Source organism: Panthera pardus, unplaced genomic scaffold (genome assembly GCF_024362965.1).
Source record: "Panthera pardus isolate Hobbes unplaced genomic scaffold, ASM2436296v1 HiC_scaffold_13, whole genome shotgun sequence".
Classification (NCBI taxonomy): Eukaryota; Metazoa; Chordata; class Mammalia; order Carnivora; family Felidae; genus Panthera; species Panthera pardus.
The window spans coordinates 43,971,204-43,988,201 of record NW_026526688.1 but is presented as its reverse complement, the minus strand read 5'-3'; the positions used below and the strand labels follow the sequence as shown (position 1 = coordinate 43,988,201).

General features: G+C 45.7%; 1 protein-coding gene across 3 annotated transcripts in view; it reads left to right on the top strand.

Moving 5' to 3' along the window:
- Positions 1-16,998, top strand: part of PLEKHA2 (pleckstrin homology domain containing A2) — a 72,184-nt gene that overhangs the window by 39,960 nt on the left and 15,226 nt on the right. For all 3 annotated transcript variants that reach the window (XM_053901060.1, XM_053901059.1, XM_019440737.2), the window contains 7 exons: positions 712-768; positions 6,216-6,264; positions 7,696-7,793; positions 14,676-14,816; positions 15,385-15,531; positions 15,855-15,923; positions 16,307-16,377. In XM_053901060.1, the coding sequence (XP_053757035.1) occupies positions 712-768; positions 6,216-6,264; positions 7,696-7,793; positions 14,676-14,816; positions 15,385-15,531; positions 15,855-15,923; positions 16,307-16,377 (632 nt within the window). The remainder of the gene's footprint in view (positions 1-711; positions 769-6,215; positions 6,265-7,695; positions 7,794-14,675; positions 14,817-15,384; positions 15,532-15,854; positions 15,924-16,306; positions 16,378-16,998) is intronic.

The following is a 16,998-nucleotide window of genomic DNA, read 5'->3' as shown; positions in this document are numbered from 1 at the left end:
TAGAAAGCCAAAGAGATTGTGCCAAGATAGAATATTGCCCGACAAGGTGCTTGTGAGTTTCTTGCTGTTTTAATAGAACATTTACTTAGTGTTTTATGGTCTACAGACATCATTCCAGTTGGTACTCGTAATGCTCCTGTAAAATAAACCGAACAGCTGTATTTTCTAATTTCTGTATTGTATGAATCTGCACTGTGTTTATTACAAAAAGAACTTAGAGTGGCATGAAACAGGACCAAGCCACCACGGAGATCAGAGCAGTCAGGAAAGAAAAAATATAATGGCTAACACTTGTTGAGAGTCATTTATGTACCAGGGACAACTCCAAGTGCCCTTAAATGTATTAGGTCATCCGTATGGCTGCCTTATGAGGTAGGTACTATTATCATCTCTATTTTTACAGAAAAGAAAGTGGAGGCTTAGTGGTTCAGGAACATATTCACTGTCAAATGGTGGAGCTCCCACTTTTCACCACTGTCCTAGAACACAGCCCTCTGTGGTAAGTAAGGCCAAGGATAACATTAGTGTATACATATACATGGCAAGAATTATCACTGTTTTAGAGAGGAAAGTGAGCTCAAGAATGTGGGTAAGTGGCTTGCTCAGGGTTGCAAAGCCACGACTAGAGTCTTGGTCTTCTGTCTTTTAGCGCTGTTTCCACTGCCTCACGTAGCATCATCCTTCTCAAAATGAAAAACATCTGTCTTTCAGAACCTGGCAATTGGGGCAGGAGCTGTTGGATCTTTGCAGCTGACCTACATCTCGAAGGTAATGTTCTCCTGGAGCTCTGGGAATTCATGTTCTCTAAATAGGTTTAGTATCTAAACAAGAAATGTCCAGTTCTTCTGGCGTTAGCATTTGGGGGTATTCCGTGGGCAGTGAAGTGCTCCCCTGTCCTCACGTTTGCCTTTGGAACTTTGCTGCTGACCAGGGCTGGGTGGAGTGTGGCTCACAGGTTCTTGGAGCTGAGCCTGAAGCCTCTTCCTTCTGGGACACATCAGTGATGCTCCCAGCTCCTGCCAACGAGGTATTGGTAGTGGGGATAGGAGTGGGGCATGACTTTTTTTCGAAACTGGGGCAAAAAGGAGCGCAAAAACAATGACGAAACCTCCTAGTGACTCTAAAAGATTCTCCCCAGGGGTCTTGTTCTAAAGGAGTGGCTCAGAAAGAGTTCGGGCTATGCTGGATTATCAATCACCTGGACAGGATTCCTGGAGGGAAGGCTAAGAGAGCCCCGGGAAGACACTCAGTTGTGCCAGGGAACCATTCAGCAGTCAGATGACTGCTGGAGGGTCTGGCAGGTGGGCTGACGGGCCATCCCCCATCCGGTTAGTGTGGATGGTAGGAGATCAGCCCCCCTTCAGAGCAGAGACGGGGCAGAGAGGGGGCGGCGGTGGGGGGGGGGGGGAGGCAGAGGGCTGGTTGATGATGCCCACACATAGCTGCTGAATTTAGCTTCTTTTAGCGGCCCCTCCCTGGAGCAGGCACCAATGCTGACCTGTGATGCAGCAGAGATAAAAAAGGCCGGGGGATTTAGTGCCTCGCCAGAAAGAGGAACTCTTTGTCCAATGAGAAGAGCCAGGTGGCGCCCAGCCAGCACAAAGGTTCCGGAAGTCCTGCTTTCCCCACGCACCCCTCACTTCAGGCCTCTTGGGGAATCTCTGCTTCCTTGTCCACATTCTCCCACCCTCAGGGGTTGATACACTGTAGGGGGACCCAGATCTGAGTGACCACTGGCTCCTTTTCATAATGAGCTTTGGGAGCCCTTGTGTTGAGCCTGCCATCCCAGCTGGCGGGGGGGAGGGGGGGCAGGGGTTTGGAGGTGGAGGCGGCTGCAGGGGCTGCGGGCAGGGTCTGGCAGACACAGCTGGGCACAAAGGCAGAAGATGCAGGGCAGGGTTTGAGCGGATTAGAGAGAGGAGATAATGACCTGGTGGGGGGGGGGGGTGGGCACGGCGGGAAGGGAGCAGGGCTTTAAGCAAAGCTTTGCTAGCACAGCTGTGGGCAATTTGTGCTTGCCTTGTGGTGCGAGATGTGGCCGCCTCCGGGGCTAGGCCGGCCAGAGGTTTGGGCCTTCCCCTTGCCTGTCGGGTCGTGTTGTGATCTCATTAGGTCTTTCTCCAGGAGGCTTGGAGGAACAGAATCAGAGGGGGAGCAGAGAACCTCATTATTAGTGAAATTCCAAACCCTCTCCTGTTTGAAAGGGTTTTGGAGATTTTTTTTTTTTTTTCTTTTTTGATTAGGGAAAAGTGAATACAATCTCCTGCTGAATCATGATTTATAAATGCAGCTCAGATGAGGGCTTTTAGAGTTCTCAGTTTTGGAGGCTCCCTCATTTAGAAAGGATGGGCATGCCTTTTAGCCCTTCTTGGGAGATGCAGGCCTGGGTGGGTGTTATGCAGAAACCCACAGCTGCCACAGGGTCAGGTTACATGGAGCTGAGAGGAGCCTTTAACTCCTGCCTGACCCAGTGCCAGAAAGCAGGGGTTTTCCCAGAAAAACATTGAGCTGTGGTGCTGGCATCAAATTTAGCCTTCTAGGTTATTTCTTGTTAACCCCTAGGTAGCACCCCTGCCCCCCCACCCCTAGAGTAAAGCATTTAACCACAGTGTTGACCTGGCTTGTGGTGTGTGTGTGGTCTCTGTGCGGGGGTTGGGGGGGGGGGATGCTGCGTGCTCTTCCATAGTTCTTTCTTGAGGGCTAGTGTTGGGAAGAGGAGTTCCTTCAGAAAGGCCAACAGAGATGAATGTTCTTGACCTGATGTCCAGGGCACCAATGGCAGTAGAACCAGGTTTTGGGCAAACTAGAAAATGTCTGAAGGTGGCCTTGGTGCCATCACCTTCCCACTTTGCTGGATGGCTCTTCTCTTGTATATAGCCAGCACCAGCATCCCACTCCCAGCTTGTGTCCCGCTTTGTCAGGGCCTTGCCCTCAGCTAGCTATAAGGAAGACCTTCCTAGAACACTGGTTCTTCTTGTTGTTGGGGGGTGGGAGTCGTGGTCACGGATCCTTCTAAGGGTTGCATGAAGAGTGTGAACTCCTTTTCCAGGTAAAGTATGTCTGTGTGTACACACCCCAGTTTTGCCTGTGATTTCAGGGCTCATTGACCCCCTGAAGCTGGTCCGGAGGCCCCTACCTAGAACCCCTCCAACCATTCTGTGTAGTTGACTGCTTCTTCCTCTGCTCTTGATGTCACCTGAAGGGGCAGGGTCACCCTGGACACGGGGCAGAGCTACCCCAGAGCTTCAAGACCGTGTTCTGCTGTTGCTGCTTCTGCCAGAGGGGCCCCAGCTCTACTTCCGGCCAGGGGCAGACAGGATGGGGCCGGCTAAACAGTGCCCTGCCACCGATGAGTTTGCTGCTCCTGTGGTCTGTATTTGATCTGATAAGAGCGAGTTCCTGAGAGGCAGTTGCGCTGTAGAGTGGCCTTATCTGCGTCACTCTGTGGGTGACCCGCGCCCATACCCCGCCTCACATCCTGACCTCCTTTCATTGCTTGCATAATTCAGGACCCACCAGTCAATCACCGCCATGCAGCTACTTAACTGTGGCCACCTCAGGGCAGGCAGATGGTAGCACTTGGCCACACCCACTACAGTTAAGCTTTCCACCATACTTTTTCAGGATCCTCTGTTCCTTCACTACATCTGAAAGAGGCTGCACAGGCTGGTCTGATCACCAACATGAGGTGGGGTGGAGAGCAGAGGGCTTATACTTACAGTCCCATGGGGGCAGGGATTCTGCTGCCACAGTCCCCAGGATGTCGGGGAGGCCAGAGCTAACTCTCCATAGTAAATGAAGCCTGTACCTTGGCCCTTCTCCCTGAAGGACACAGCACAGCTAGAGACATGATTTCTTTTCCTCTTCTGCCATTCTGTGATTGTAAGAAGGGGACTTGTAATTGCAGTCTGGCTTTGCTAATTGGGAAGCTGATCAGAAATTTTGAGGGTGTGACCCTCGCTAAATAGCCTATCAGGGCAGAACTAGAACTGATTCAGCAAAGAACTAGCAGCCTTGCCAGATACTCCTTCCGTGGTTAGGCATGGGGCAAATTATAGACGTGCATGCATGTAATCACGCACGTCCCCTGACTGAAAACTGGATAAACATATAAAAACAAATGAAAAACCAGATGATCTCTTGGTTTCAGTTGCTGTAATAAGCATATTGGTAGTAGTCTTTCAGTATAGGCTGCTGATAAGTTGTGGTCGGAGTCGACTCTCTGTCACCCAACCTGGTGAAAAGTCTCTGCCAGTGGTGCTTTCTCTGGTCAGTGATAAAAGTCACTGGGAGAAAGTTTCTGGGAGAAAGAGGTGTATCTCCAAATAAGCCCCAGAAGGTCTCAAAGTGCCCAGCTTTACAAAGACATCCGAAAGCTTCAAGTACAAAGAAGCCGTGAGATGGGTGGGTTCTGAGGGCCAGGCAGTTAGTTCTGTGATGGTCAGAGCTACACAGGAGTGGAGGGTAGGGCATGCACCTTGGGCATGGACCTTGGGCGTAAGGACCTGCAGGGGGAACATGGATGCCGAGGGATAGAGCAAGAAAATGAGACACTGACAGATCAGAACATCAGACACAAGCAGGATAAAGGCACATACTGTGGTTCAGATGGAATTCAGGATCTCAAACCCAGGAACACCAGGCAGCACAGGGGCAAAGAACTATGATGTCGTGGAGCTCTGCTGAGTGGTTTCTGGGAATGGCGAAGACATGCCTGAATTTGGGTGGTCTGTGACTGAACTTAGGATATATGTGTTCGTCTTTGCCTAAATCTTTGTGTTTCAGGACTGTTTAAAGACTTTCGTTAGGCCTAAGGCCTCCACCTCACATGATGGTGAACCTATCAGAATATAACCATCTCCCTCATTAAATATAATTGGCTGTAAAATATTCGAAAGGATTTCAGTCATCTGATATTTGGAATGATTCGGCTGAGTAACTCTAATTTGTGATTGGCTGTAATTTTTTAGCAGTCATCTTGCCCATCCAGGAGGGTTCTTGCGAACTAAGAAAATCAAAGCTACTAATTATTTTCGAATGTAATGAAATTTCTTTGACTGTTTCACTGAAACATGAACGAAGTTGACTTAATGTGACATCTTGCAAACACTTGTCAAAGAGGTTTATATAATGTCGAGGAGGTTTATATAATGTTACATAGACATTTAATGATTGATGTATTAATGTTGAGTATGCTATATTCATTTTGTTTGTTGGAGGGCAAGGTATTTTTTTTTCAGATCTCATACAAGTAGGAGAAGGCCATTGCTTGGAAAGGGGACTGAGAGAATGTGTCCACAGGGGCATGATGACAATGTGGAAATAGTTCCTAACCTAGGGTTTGAGGGCGGGGGGAAGGTGCCTCCTTAGAAATCCCAGGTACAGTTCCTATTCAACCTACAACAAGAGTAGTCACCTAATGTTTGTGGGCATATGATGGAATATGATTTGTTTTCCTTTATTGGTTCAGTGGGTTTGAACCAGAGTGACATGGGTTTACCTCTGCATGTAGTCAGGAGTGTACATGAAAGGGGTAGGATTGCTAAAACAATATGAAAGAACAGGAGCTATAAACATATTTCTACTTTCTTCTGTTGTCTTCTTTTAAATACATAAGTATGTTCTGATTCCATGGGCCCCTCTTATTTTTTGTGATTCAACAGTTAGGGTAGATATAAAGGGCACTGATCAGCATGTCCAAATGCACACTGCGTGACCTTTCTGTGTGCTTTAATTGGAATCTATGTGTGTGTAGCAATACCATCTTTAATTTGGAGAACTGTTTAGGGAGGGGGTCGGTGGTTGCGAGAGGAGTGGAATCTTGTAGTGTGAATGGGGCAAGTACAGGTTGTGTGGTCCAAAGAGAATTTTGTTAGGACTCAGTGGTTTCTAAAAGCATTTTTACAAAGATAAAGATTAATATAGACATCAAGATAGTGCTTATTTCTGAGGGGTGGGGGTGGGATTCTATCAGGGAGAGGCACACAAAAGGCTTCCAAGAAAGAGGATTGATAGTGGCCTATTTCTTAATCTGGATCGTGAGTATAGGGTTTCCATTTAATTATTATTCTTCAGAATGTTTATGTATGTTTTATATACTCTTCTTTTTTGTGTGAGAAGTTTCACAATAAAAAAATTTGAAAAGAAAACACTGTTTTCTTTTACAACAATGTTAGAAATATATTCTTGTTTCTTTTGTTTTTTATTTGATTTAGGTGAGCGTAGCTACACCAAAGCAGAAACCAAAAACTCCGTTTTGCTTCGGTAAGTACTGAACTGGAGGATGGGTTCTCCCAACACTCCTACAGCAACTTCCTTTTTGTGTGGAGACGGTCCTGTGATCACATGTGACTTATGCCCTGTGTATATGAGTGACTTCGGTCACCGCGATGTTGCTAGGTGTCAAGTGATACTGCTTTCTTTGGTCTCCCTGTGAACACCGTTAATAGCATAAGACAGAGGTGCAGGGAGCAGTGACGTTTCCGTTTTCCTGACTCCACAGGGCAGGGTACAGGTATCTACTGGTAGTTTCTGGGAACCCTCATCTCCAACTCTGTAGTGGTGTGCTCAGGAAAGGTGGAGACTTGAGGGGGGAGCTGGAGGAACAATGGAAAAGAGTATCCTGTCGAGTGTCTCAGTGTTGCCAGATGAGTGAAGAGTTGGGAGTGACACAGGAAGCAGAGAGGGCATTGCTCGGTGGCTGCCTCTAGTCATTAATTAAATCATCAGTATTTATTTGGCTCCTACTGTGTTCTCAGTACTGTACAAAGTTCTATAAGCAGATACTAACAAGTAGCTTCTGTTTTTATCTAGGGTGGTTTTGCAAGCTCCATGAAGCAGGGATATCCCTTTGCTCTGTCACTGCTGTCTCCTCACCACATACAGCGGTTCCTGGCATATAATGGCTGTTCAATAATATTTGTTGAGGGACTGAATGAACTAATGAATTCAATGTGTACTGCATGATGCTTACTTCTTATAGTTCTGGCTTATTTATGCTAGAAGAATAAAATAGTGACTTGAGCTGTCATCTCTCCCAACTGCAGGCTGGTTCAGGCTTCTTTGGTGCTCTCATTGTCCCGTTTCTTTCAAATATCATTGCTAAGCTCAGAAATTACTGTCTCAGATTTTGTGGTCAGCAGATCTAAAAGAGATAAATAATGAACCCAAAAGTAAATTATTGACCTCATGGAGTGCTCAGAGGAAAGAACAGGTGGAAAATAAGGGCAGGGTCACAGATTTGATCTCAGGCAAGCTTTGTTCCATTTTCCGACCACAGACAAGGCTCCTAACCCAGGCCAGTTGTGCCAGTAAAAACAAGGAGCACTGGGTCCAAAATTATATATGTATCATCATGACTGTAAATCTGTGAGCACCTCTAAAAAGCAGTTCAAGCGTGTATCTTGGTGGTGGTGGACTAGAAGCCTCATCGCTGTACAACAGTGTATTATTAAGGGGGTTATTAGAACATTAACGACAGGTGATGGACTAATTCACACTTTTAAAGAGACAGCACTTACAGCCTGCTGCTTCCCTGATATTCATGCAGCTGACTTTGCGTCATGACAAATGTCTTCATCTGCTTCGTAGAATCCTCCACCTTGCTACTTCGGCACCTTAGTTTTGTGGAGTCTTTTTGTCTTGCATGTGTTCTCACCTGGGTCTTTCCTCTTTTCTTCCCCATGACGATTGCAGTCATCAATGCCCTCTCTCAGAGGTATTTCCTTCAAGCTAATGACCAGAAAGATCTGAAGGACTGGGTTGAAGCCTTGAACCAAGCCAGCAAAATCACCGTATGTATGATTCCTTCTCCTTTCTGGAGGGAGTCCGTGCCCCTTCTCAGCACGTGGCCCATTTTGGGTGGGGAAAAGCTCAGATGATGGCAGGGGCTTTCCCAGGAGCCGGTTCAGACCCAGTTCCCCCTACCTCTTCTTACACCTTGGCTGACTAACCACAAGTTGAACTGAGAGTTTGAGTTTGAATCAAGTTCAAGGGGAAGTTTATGGAGCGTCCCCTTTGCGCTTCCTGGGAGGGCTCCCGCTCTGTCGTGTTTTGGGTAATTCTGGTGTGCTGATTCAGTGTGGTGGGATTGGAAGATGGATTGCTGACTATGAGAAGCAGAGTAAAAGGAAAGCATATGAAGAGGGAAGTCAGAACTTTTTACTGGCACGGAGGGGGGAGATACTCTTCTTCCTTTAAGAGGTGACCTGGGGGTCAGTCCGGGCCATCCACCAACCTGTCCTGAAGAAGCCTTCCATTTGAAAAGCATCACTGAGCTAGTTCACTGACTGCTCTGTGAGTAGTCTCATTCTCTTTGACTGGTGCACTCCTTTCTTCTTCCTTAGAAATACAGAAAAAGAAAGAAGGGTAGGAAAGAGGAGAGGGAAAACTTAATGTTTTGGGGGCCAAAAAACCACTAGACATTTCATCAATAATAGGCAGGCTTGTGGCATGTAAACTGTGGTTTGTATGCTGAGAAGATTGATATTCTTGTTTTAGTTATTTTTGTTTTAAGTTATTATTTTAATTCCAGTTAGTTAACATACAGTGTTATGTTAGTTTCAGTTGTACAATATAGTGATTCAGCACTTTCATACGTCACCCGGTGCTCATCACAAGTGCACTCCTTAATTCCCATCACCTATTTCACCCATCCCCCCATCCTCCTCCCCTCTGGTAACCATCAGTTTGTTCTCTATAGTTAAGAGTCTGTTTCTTGATTTGTCTCTCTCTGTCTCTTTTATTTTTCTTTTGCTTGTTTGTTTTCTTAAATTCCATATGTGAGTGAAATCATATGGCATTTGTCTTTCTCTGACTTATCTTGCTTAGCCTTATACTCTCTAGCTCTATCCATGTCCTTGCAAATGGCAAGATTTCATTCTTTTTTATGGCCAAGTAATATTCGTGTGTGTGTGTGTGTGTGTGTGTGTGTGTGTGTGTGTGTGTATACCACTTTATCCATTCATCAGTTGATGGATCCTTGGGCTGTTTCCATGTCTTGGCATTGTGGATAATGCTGTTATAAACATAGGGGCGCATGTATCCCTGTGACTTAGTGTTCTTGTATTCTTTGGGTAAATACCCAGCAGTGCAATTGCTGGATCATAAGGTAGTTCTATTTTTAACTTTCTGAGGAACCTCCATATTGTTTTCCACAGTGGCTGCACCAGTTTGCATTCCCACCAACAGTGTACAAGTGCTACTTTTTCTCTACATCCTCACCAACACCTCTTGTTTCTTGTGTTGTTGATTTTCGCTGTTCTGACAGTGTGAGGTGATATCTCATTGCAGTTTTGATTTGCATTTCCCTGATGATAAGTGATGATGAACATCGTTTTATGTGTCTGTTGGCCATCTGGATGTCTTTGGAGAAATGTCTGTTCATGTCTTCTGTCCACTTTGTAATTGGAAGATTGATTTCTTTTTTTTTCTTTTTTTAAAATTTTTTGAGAGCACACAGATGGGGATAGGGGTTGAGGGAGAGAGAGAATCTTAAGCAGCCTCCATCCTCATTGCGTAGCCTGATGAGGGGCTCAATCCTCATCTCTATGATGATGGCTCATCTCTATGGTCATGGCTCTAGGGTCATGACCTCAGCCGAAATCAAGAGTCAGATGCTCAACAAACTGAGCCACCCAGGTGCCCCTGGATGGTTCATTTTCTTATCATATGGTCAGACTAGTTTACATTCTAGTCACTTCTAATAGTAACCCTATGTACTGGGGCAGATTATTCTCCCAAATACCTCAGGGTTTCTGTGAGTAAATTAATAGGAGAAATCTGTACACCTATCCAGCACTTGCGATGGCAGTCTCAAGCAGAGTACAATTCAGTCATTGAGGTGGTCTGGCTTATTAGCTTGTTATTTTTATAAACTTTGGTTCACCTGTGAAAAGAGAACGGAAGGGAGGGAGGGAGAGTGCATATATCTCACATTTGTGTGCTAACCGACATGCTTGTGCACATGACTCTAGAGTGCGGATCTTAGTACAGGTTTCCTTCGTTCATGATGCGGTCTTCACCCTTCTGTGTTTGACACACTTTTGGAGCTTCTTTCAGTGTCTAATACTTTATTCTCTTTCAGCATTCTCTCATGGCTTTCCTTCTCTGTCCTGCCTCGTAAACTGGGCTACAAAGCCTGATAGGAGGTGGGGCCTTTCTTTTGTGCCTTGAGCATAGAGTTGCTGTCAGTAGTGAGGTTCCCCCACCTTTTTTCTGGCCATGTGGAACAGAAGTCATAAGCCACAGGAGTGGGAAGGAGCATGGCAGTGCCCAGAGGCTGGGAGTCCAGAGGCTTGCTGGAATGTCAGAGCCTTCTGCTGGGTCTCATAGTCTCCAGGATCACCCCTACTTTACTTTACTCCATTCATATATCTTTTCACTCCTCCTGTCAAAGGTCTCATGGGATAGAAGGAAGAGGATGGATACTCTATTTCCTATTCAGTTTGTGCCCTGGAAGGGTTTACTTCTTTTTCTACTTCCATATCGTCCTGTATCTTGTGTCCTTCCTAAGGGAGGCTGGGATGAAGGAAGATGTGGGCTGGGCATCACATTGATGGCATGCCTACTTATTTTAGGGCACCTTATATACACAGTGCAGCATCAGGGACTTTGGCAGATACAGAGATGAATGAGGGAACAGATAATGTATCTAGCCAAACTCTCACACGTGCCATATTATTCACCCCTCTCACATCACTCTTATAAATGGTTTTATTACCCTTTTTTAGATGAGAAAGATGGAAATCAGAGTCTTGCCCAAAATCTAGAGGTGGGTAAATGGTAGAGCTGAGATTAAACACCCAGAACCCTATGACTTCCAAGACCTAAAAGAGTTAATGGAAATATTTAAAGGGGCACTTGGGTGGCTCAGTTGGTTAAACGTCTGACTTCAGCTCAGGTCATGATCTCATGATCTCATGGTTCATGGGTTTGAGCCCCACATTGGGCTCTGTGCTGACAACTCGGAGCCTGGATCCTGCTTCAGATCTGTGTGTCTCTCTCTCTGTCCCTCCCCCTTTCACACACACACACTCTTTCCTGCTCTCTCTCTCAAAAATTAAATGAATAAACATTTTTAAAAAATTTAAAAATATTTAAAAAGAGCAACAGTTGTAAACTTTGTTAGATTACACACCATTTTTACATACATGGCTTCATTTTAGCCTCATATAAAAACCTTAAGTGTTATTATTCCCAATTATAAATGGGGTGATACAAATACATAGAGATTAAAGTGACTTGCCCAAGTTTATGGAACCAGGATAGATCGAGTTCATCTGCCCACAGATCACTGTTCATTTTGTGCTGAGGCCACTGGGTCCTTATCACTGAAGAAAATGGTATGCTCTGGCTTATAGCTGCATTACTCCCATCTCTGCCTCCATCACTATGGCCTGTGTGTCTGTGTGTCCTTTCTTCTTCTAAAAGGGGCATCAGTCATTGGACTTTGGGCCCACCCTAACTGGTTATGATCTGATCTTAATTTAACTATATTTGCAAAGACCCTATTTCTAAATAAGGTCATATTCTGAGTTTGTGGGTGGATGGTTTTAAGGGGACATTATTCAACTTACTACATTTCCCAAAACTGTTGAAAATTGAGCAGTAAAAGTAAAGCACAGCCTCCTGCACCCATTGGATTGTTCCTCATTGCAGTCTAGACATGCCTGGTGGAAGTAAGATGAGTCCCTGTAATTTTCTTTTTCTTTCTTTCTTTCTTTCTTTCTTTCTTTCTTTCTTTCTTTCTTTCTTTCTTTCTCTTTTTCTTCTTTCTTTTCTTTCTTTCTTTCTTTCTTTCTTTCTTTCTTTCTCTCCTTCCTTCCTTCCTTCCTTCCTTCCTTCCTTCCTTCCTTCCTTCCTTCCTTCCTTCTTTTCTTGTTGTTAAGTAACCTCTACACCCACCATGGGGCTTGAATTTGTAACCCCGGGATCAAGAGTCATATGCTCCAGCAACTGAGCCAGGTGCCCCATGTCCCTGTAATTTTCATTTCACATTGCAAATGAGATTCATAAGGATATCCCCCATCAGAGAATACTCCACAGGGAGATGGAGGAGGGCACACCTTTAATTAGGCCTCTGGGGATATGGACCAACCAAAAGAATGACCTTGTTTTCAAGCTCTGGGGCAGTTATTGTGGGTTTGTCCTCCACAAGCTGGAGGCTTTGGAAAGGCTCCGTGTAGATGGTCAGATGCAGCCTATGATGACAAGATTCTGAGAGGCAGTACAACAGCTAAGCTTCTATGAGTCCTTTGCTGGCCACTGGGAAGTCTAAAAGGCTACATCCCTCCTTTCTTTGCTAGAATTCATTTAGGTCACTTGAGGGGAGCTTCTGTTGTTCCATGATGATGATATCACTAAACATCCCAGCCATAATCAACATCCCTAAAGGGGTCCCATCACATTATAGCAAAGCTCAGGGAAGAAAAGGTGGCATAGGTAGGTAGTGGGGCATTTAGCAATGGAGAGTCAGGCAGTCCTAGGGGAAATTTACTTCCTTTGAATGAGCTTTCATTGATCTCTTCTATAAAATGGAGAAAATAATGCCTACTTCATAGACATTGCTTGAGGTAGAGACCATGCAGCAGATTGCTTGAGGTAGAGACCATGCAGTAGAGTTTGACACATTGTGTGGCCCTGAATGGGACCCACTGAGGTGGGAACTGCAGTTCAGACAGCTGGAAGGGAGAGAAGGTAGATTTCTGGCTCCATCTGGAGAGCTGGTGGGTGGAGGTCACCTTTGCCTATGTAAATGGAATGCACAGGCCAGGGATGTCATCTTCTTTCTGGAGCTCCAGCATAATCACAGTGGTCTTAACCCTTTGAATAGACATGGAATGGAGTAGTCTTTGGTCTCATCCTTGGCAGAGTTCTCAAAGGGCCCTGAGCTATGAGCTCTTGAAAAGTCTGGATTCTTAGGTCCTTCTGATTCCCAAGGCCATAGAAATGGAAGATGTTAGCTTTACTCGTGTCTAGATCCGCATAGAGTGTGAGACTTGTGAAGGACGGGCTTTGTGATGCTGTGGAAATTGCGCCCTGGTAGGGAGTTAGGATCTAGTCTCTGTTCAGTTATTGACCACAGCTTTGGGCGATTGACTTGACTGGCCTGGGCCTCTCTTATTTTCTTACAAAATGAAAGATGTTATTGGAATTTCCAGTATAAATGAGTGAAATGAGCAAGGAGGAAGAAAAACAACAACATAAATGAGGATAAACAGCACCTGGCTTGTGGCCTCAGTGTTGGGGAGCATGATAGGGACAGTGGCAAACTGAAGAGTGTTCTCCATCTTAAGAGAGAAATGCTGCTTAACTGGAAGTCTGGATTTTTAGGTAAAATATTCCACATTGGAAATGTGGATTGAAAAACACACTACATAGTACCAACAACACATAGTTTGGCCAGAATCTGCCTTCAGGCCACCAGTTTGCAGCCTGTGGCCTGTGGTGTCAAAAGAGCCATAAAAATTCTGTGATTATGTGATTGTCCGTGGTGCCCTAATTCTTCCAAGAGAGAAAAAAAGATAACTGTTCAAAGGGCTGTGTTTGTAAATGTGAGTACCATTTGTGAAATGTTAATTAAAATATTTTGTAATATTCTTGACCCCTGAACAACATAGGTTTGAACTACTTATATGCAGGGTTTTTTTGCAGTACAACTGTGAATGTATTTTCCTTATGATTTTCTTAATAATATTTTATTTTGTCTAGCTTTATTGTAAGAATACAGTATATAATACATCGAACATACAAAATCTGTGTTAACTGATGATGTCTGTTATCAGTAAGGCTTCCGGTCAACAGTAGGCTATTAGTAGTTGAGTTTTCAGAGTTATAAGTTATACATGGAGTTTTTACTGTGTGGGAGCCAGTGCTCTTAACCCCCTGTGTTGTTCAAAGGTCAACTGTACTTTTATATTTTTTATTTTTGAAAATTAAAAAAATATATATACTCTGTCATTTGATAAGTACAGTGACTACGATATAAATATTATTACCCTTTTTGTTTTCTACATGGGCCAGTTTTGGCCTAAAGAGAGGTTCAGTGCTAAAGGTCACTCAGGCAGTGACAGGTCAGGAGTAGGTAGCCCGGGTCCTTGGGCTCCAAAGCTCATGGTCCCCTAATTCTGTTCCGTATCCCACATGTATGTTACCTGTTCCCCTGCCTAGCATGCTTTGTCCTCCTTACATTCCTGGTTCCTGTTCATCTCTGGGTTACTGTTCCAGCATCTCTCTTCCTCTGGATACCTCCGCTCACCATTCCGTTTCAAATAGTTCCCCTGCACCTCTGTATCTCAGCTCCTGTTTATTTTTTTTTATGGCACTCCCCACAATTTATAATTATTCTTATTGTTTGGCCGTGCATTTTTTGGTCAGTCTCTGTTGTTGGAATGTCCGTGCTATTAGGGTGGGGCATGTATGTCTGTTTGCTGTCTTATGGTTGGTCTGTAGTCAGGGAAGGGCCGGCTCACAGTGGGTGCTCGGTAATTGTGTGTGTGCGTGTGCATGTGCGTATAGGGGTCTGCTGGCAGAGTTCCTCGTATTCAGGAATGGGTCGATGGAAGGGCTGAGGAAGAGAAGAATGTCTTAACTACAATTTGGTACGTTAGCTTTTCTTACCTCTTCCCTAATCCTCTTTTGCCTCCCCACTTTTCCTAAGCTGTCTTTCTTGCCAGGTGCCCAAAGTTGGGAGCCTGCCCCTGACTACCGAGGTTCTGAAAAGCCTAGCAGCTCCTCCAGCCCTAGAGAAGAAGCCGCAGGTGGCCTACAAGACCGAGATCATCGGAGGGGTGGTGGTACACACGCCCATCAATCAGGTGCTGGGACCTGGGGCTTCTGGCGGGGGCAGGAGGGGGCAGGGGTATGGGGGTGTCCATAGTGTGCCAGTGATGTGCACAGAGGTGGGCTGCACTGAGGAAAGGTAGTTGTGGGTGGGGGAGCCAGTGCAGATGGGGTGGCCAAGAAAACCCGGGACAGGGGTGGGTGTGAATAGTAGCAGTACAGAAATCAGGGCCACCATATCTTGAGGCATTTTGGCCGGTATGGTCCTGCACCATACATGGGAGACTAGCACTTGTAAATCACAGGGGCAAAACAAGCCTACTGTCCCTCCTCCCATAGGGTGTTTCTCCCCTCTTCTGGTTTGCCTTCTCTGTCCTTACCTTTTCCTGGGTCTGCCCAACTTCGCGAGCCTTGTTCTCTGACAGCACCCAGTACAGTGCCTGATGGGAGCAAAATGAATGTTTACTTTCTTGTTATTTCTTCTTTGATTGCTATCATGGGTAAAGAGGCAAGAGAGGCTTCCCCGAGAGAGCTGGGTGAGGCATGGGGTTTGCCGTGTGAGGAGCAAGGGGAGGTACTAATCCTGACACTGTTTCCTTGTAGAACGGTGGGGATGGGCAGGAAGGGAGTGAACCCGGGTCCCACGCCATCCTTCGAAGGTCTCAGAGTTACATCCCCACGACAGGCAGCCATGTTCCCTCTGGGCCCCACTTCATTAAGAGCGGCTACTGCGTGAAGCAAGGGAATGTGGTGAGTGTCAGCGCTGGGGCCAGAGTGAGTCCTGGTGACTCCTGGGAGCGGTGGTTGTGGGCAGTGCACAGGGGACAGCTGGCTGCAAGGAGGAGCTGCCCACCTCCCAAACCGGTGAAAGGTTTGGGACTAAATACTCACCCCTGCATGCCTGAGGCTCTGCCTCTAATAGGAAGAAGTCTCTCCCTCTGCTGACCCCGTCTCTCCCATTGAATGTGGGAGCCCAGCTTCCATTGGGCTGGGTACCCAGGAGCTTAGAACTGGAACACCCTCTGGAATGCTGGGACCTCTTCTTAATGTCCTGCTCTTGCTTTTTATTTCAGCGGAAGAGCTGGAAACGTCGCTTCTTTGCACTTGATGACTTTACTCTCTGCTACTTCAAGTGTGAACAGGTTTGTAGTCATTCTGGGGCCCTTCTGACAGGCCATGGAAGCAAGAGGCACACAGGTGACACTGACATGTGTGTGCATGAGTAGAGATGTGGGCACACACACAGGCCTGTGGGGTGCCTCTGTCTTATGAGCATCCATCCCATGTGTACATCTTTACGTCAATAGTAACGTGGACTTCGCTTTCTCCCTCCCTCAACGCAGTGAGCTGCTCTGTGGTCAGAGCCACAGAATATCTTCTTAGAACTTTTTCCTCTCTTGATAGTTATTTTGAGACTTTGCCTTGTTTGCAGTGTACCTCTGATCAGAGAGATACATTCATCAGCTGGGCTGGGTTGTGGCATTATGTGGATAGTCTCATTTACCTATCTTATTTTTTCCACCAGGACCGAGAACCACTGCGCACTATATTTCTCAAGGATGTTCTTAAGACCCATGAGTGTCTGGTCAAATCTGGGTAATCATGTCTGCTTACTTTTTTTTTTCTGATAGGAATCCCCATTTGCCTGCCTAAATCTTCATTTACTACCCTTCAGAGGCTCTATTTAAGAATTTTCTCCCATGAGCATGACAGGGCCTGACATCTCACTTACTGCGTCCAAACTAATGCAGCTAAGAGACCAAACTGGGCAAGCTCATCTCATCTTTTCCCTTTGCCTTTCTCTGGCCCCTGAGGAGACAGGCTGAGTCTAAATAATAATTTTTGATGTAGAAAAAGAAAGAATGTGGGAAAAAGAAGAGAGTGGTGTTGGGATGCTTCTCAAGTGTTAGAATTAAATGCTCATTGCATGGGAGGCTTAGGGCTCAGAGCAGGGACAGTGTCCTGAGGTCTCACTTATCAGCACTTCTGGTCAGATCACTGCTTATTCCAATGCTTCTTCCCTGAACTTCTTACGCCTTTTCCCCTTTTTTGACAAAGTCCTGGATGTGTCCTTAACACAAAGGTGATTAACAGCTTCTCTGTGTGACTCCCTTGTAGAGGAATAGCGAGTATTTTTAATGTGTTCCTCTTCCCACTAGGAAGAGTGCCATGGTGCATAGGAGGACTTTGGGATCTGGGGCCCATAGGCAAAGGCTC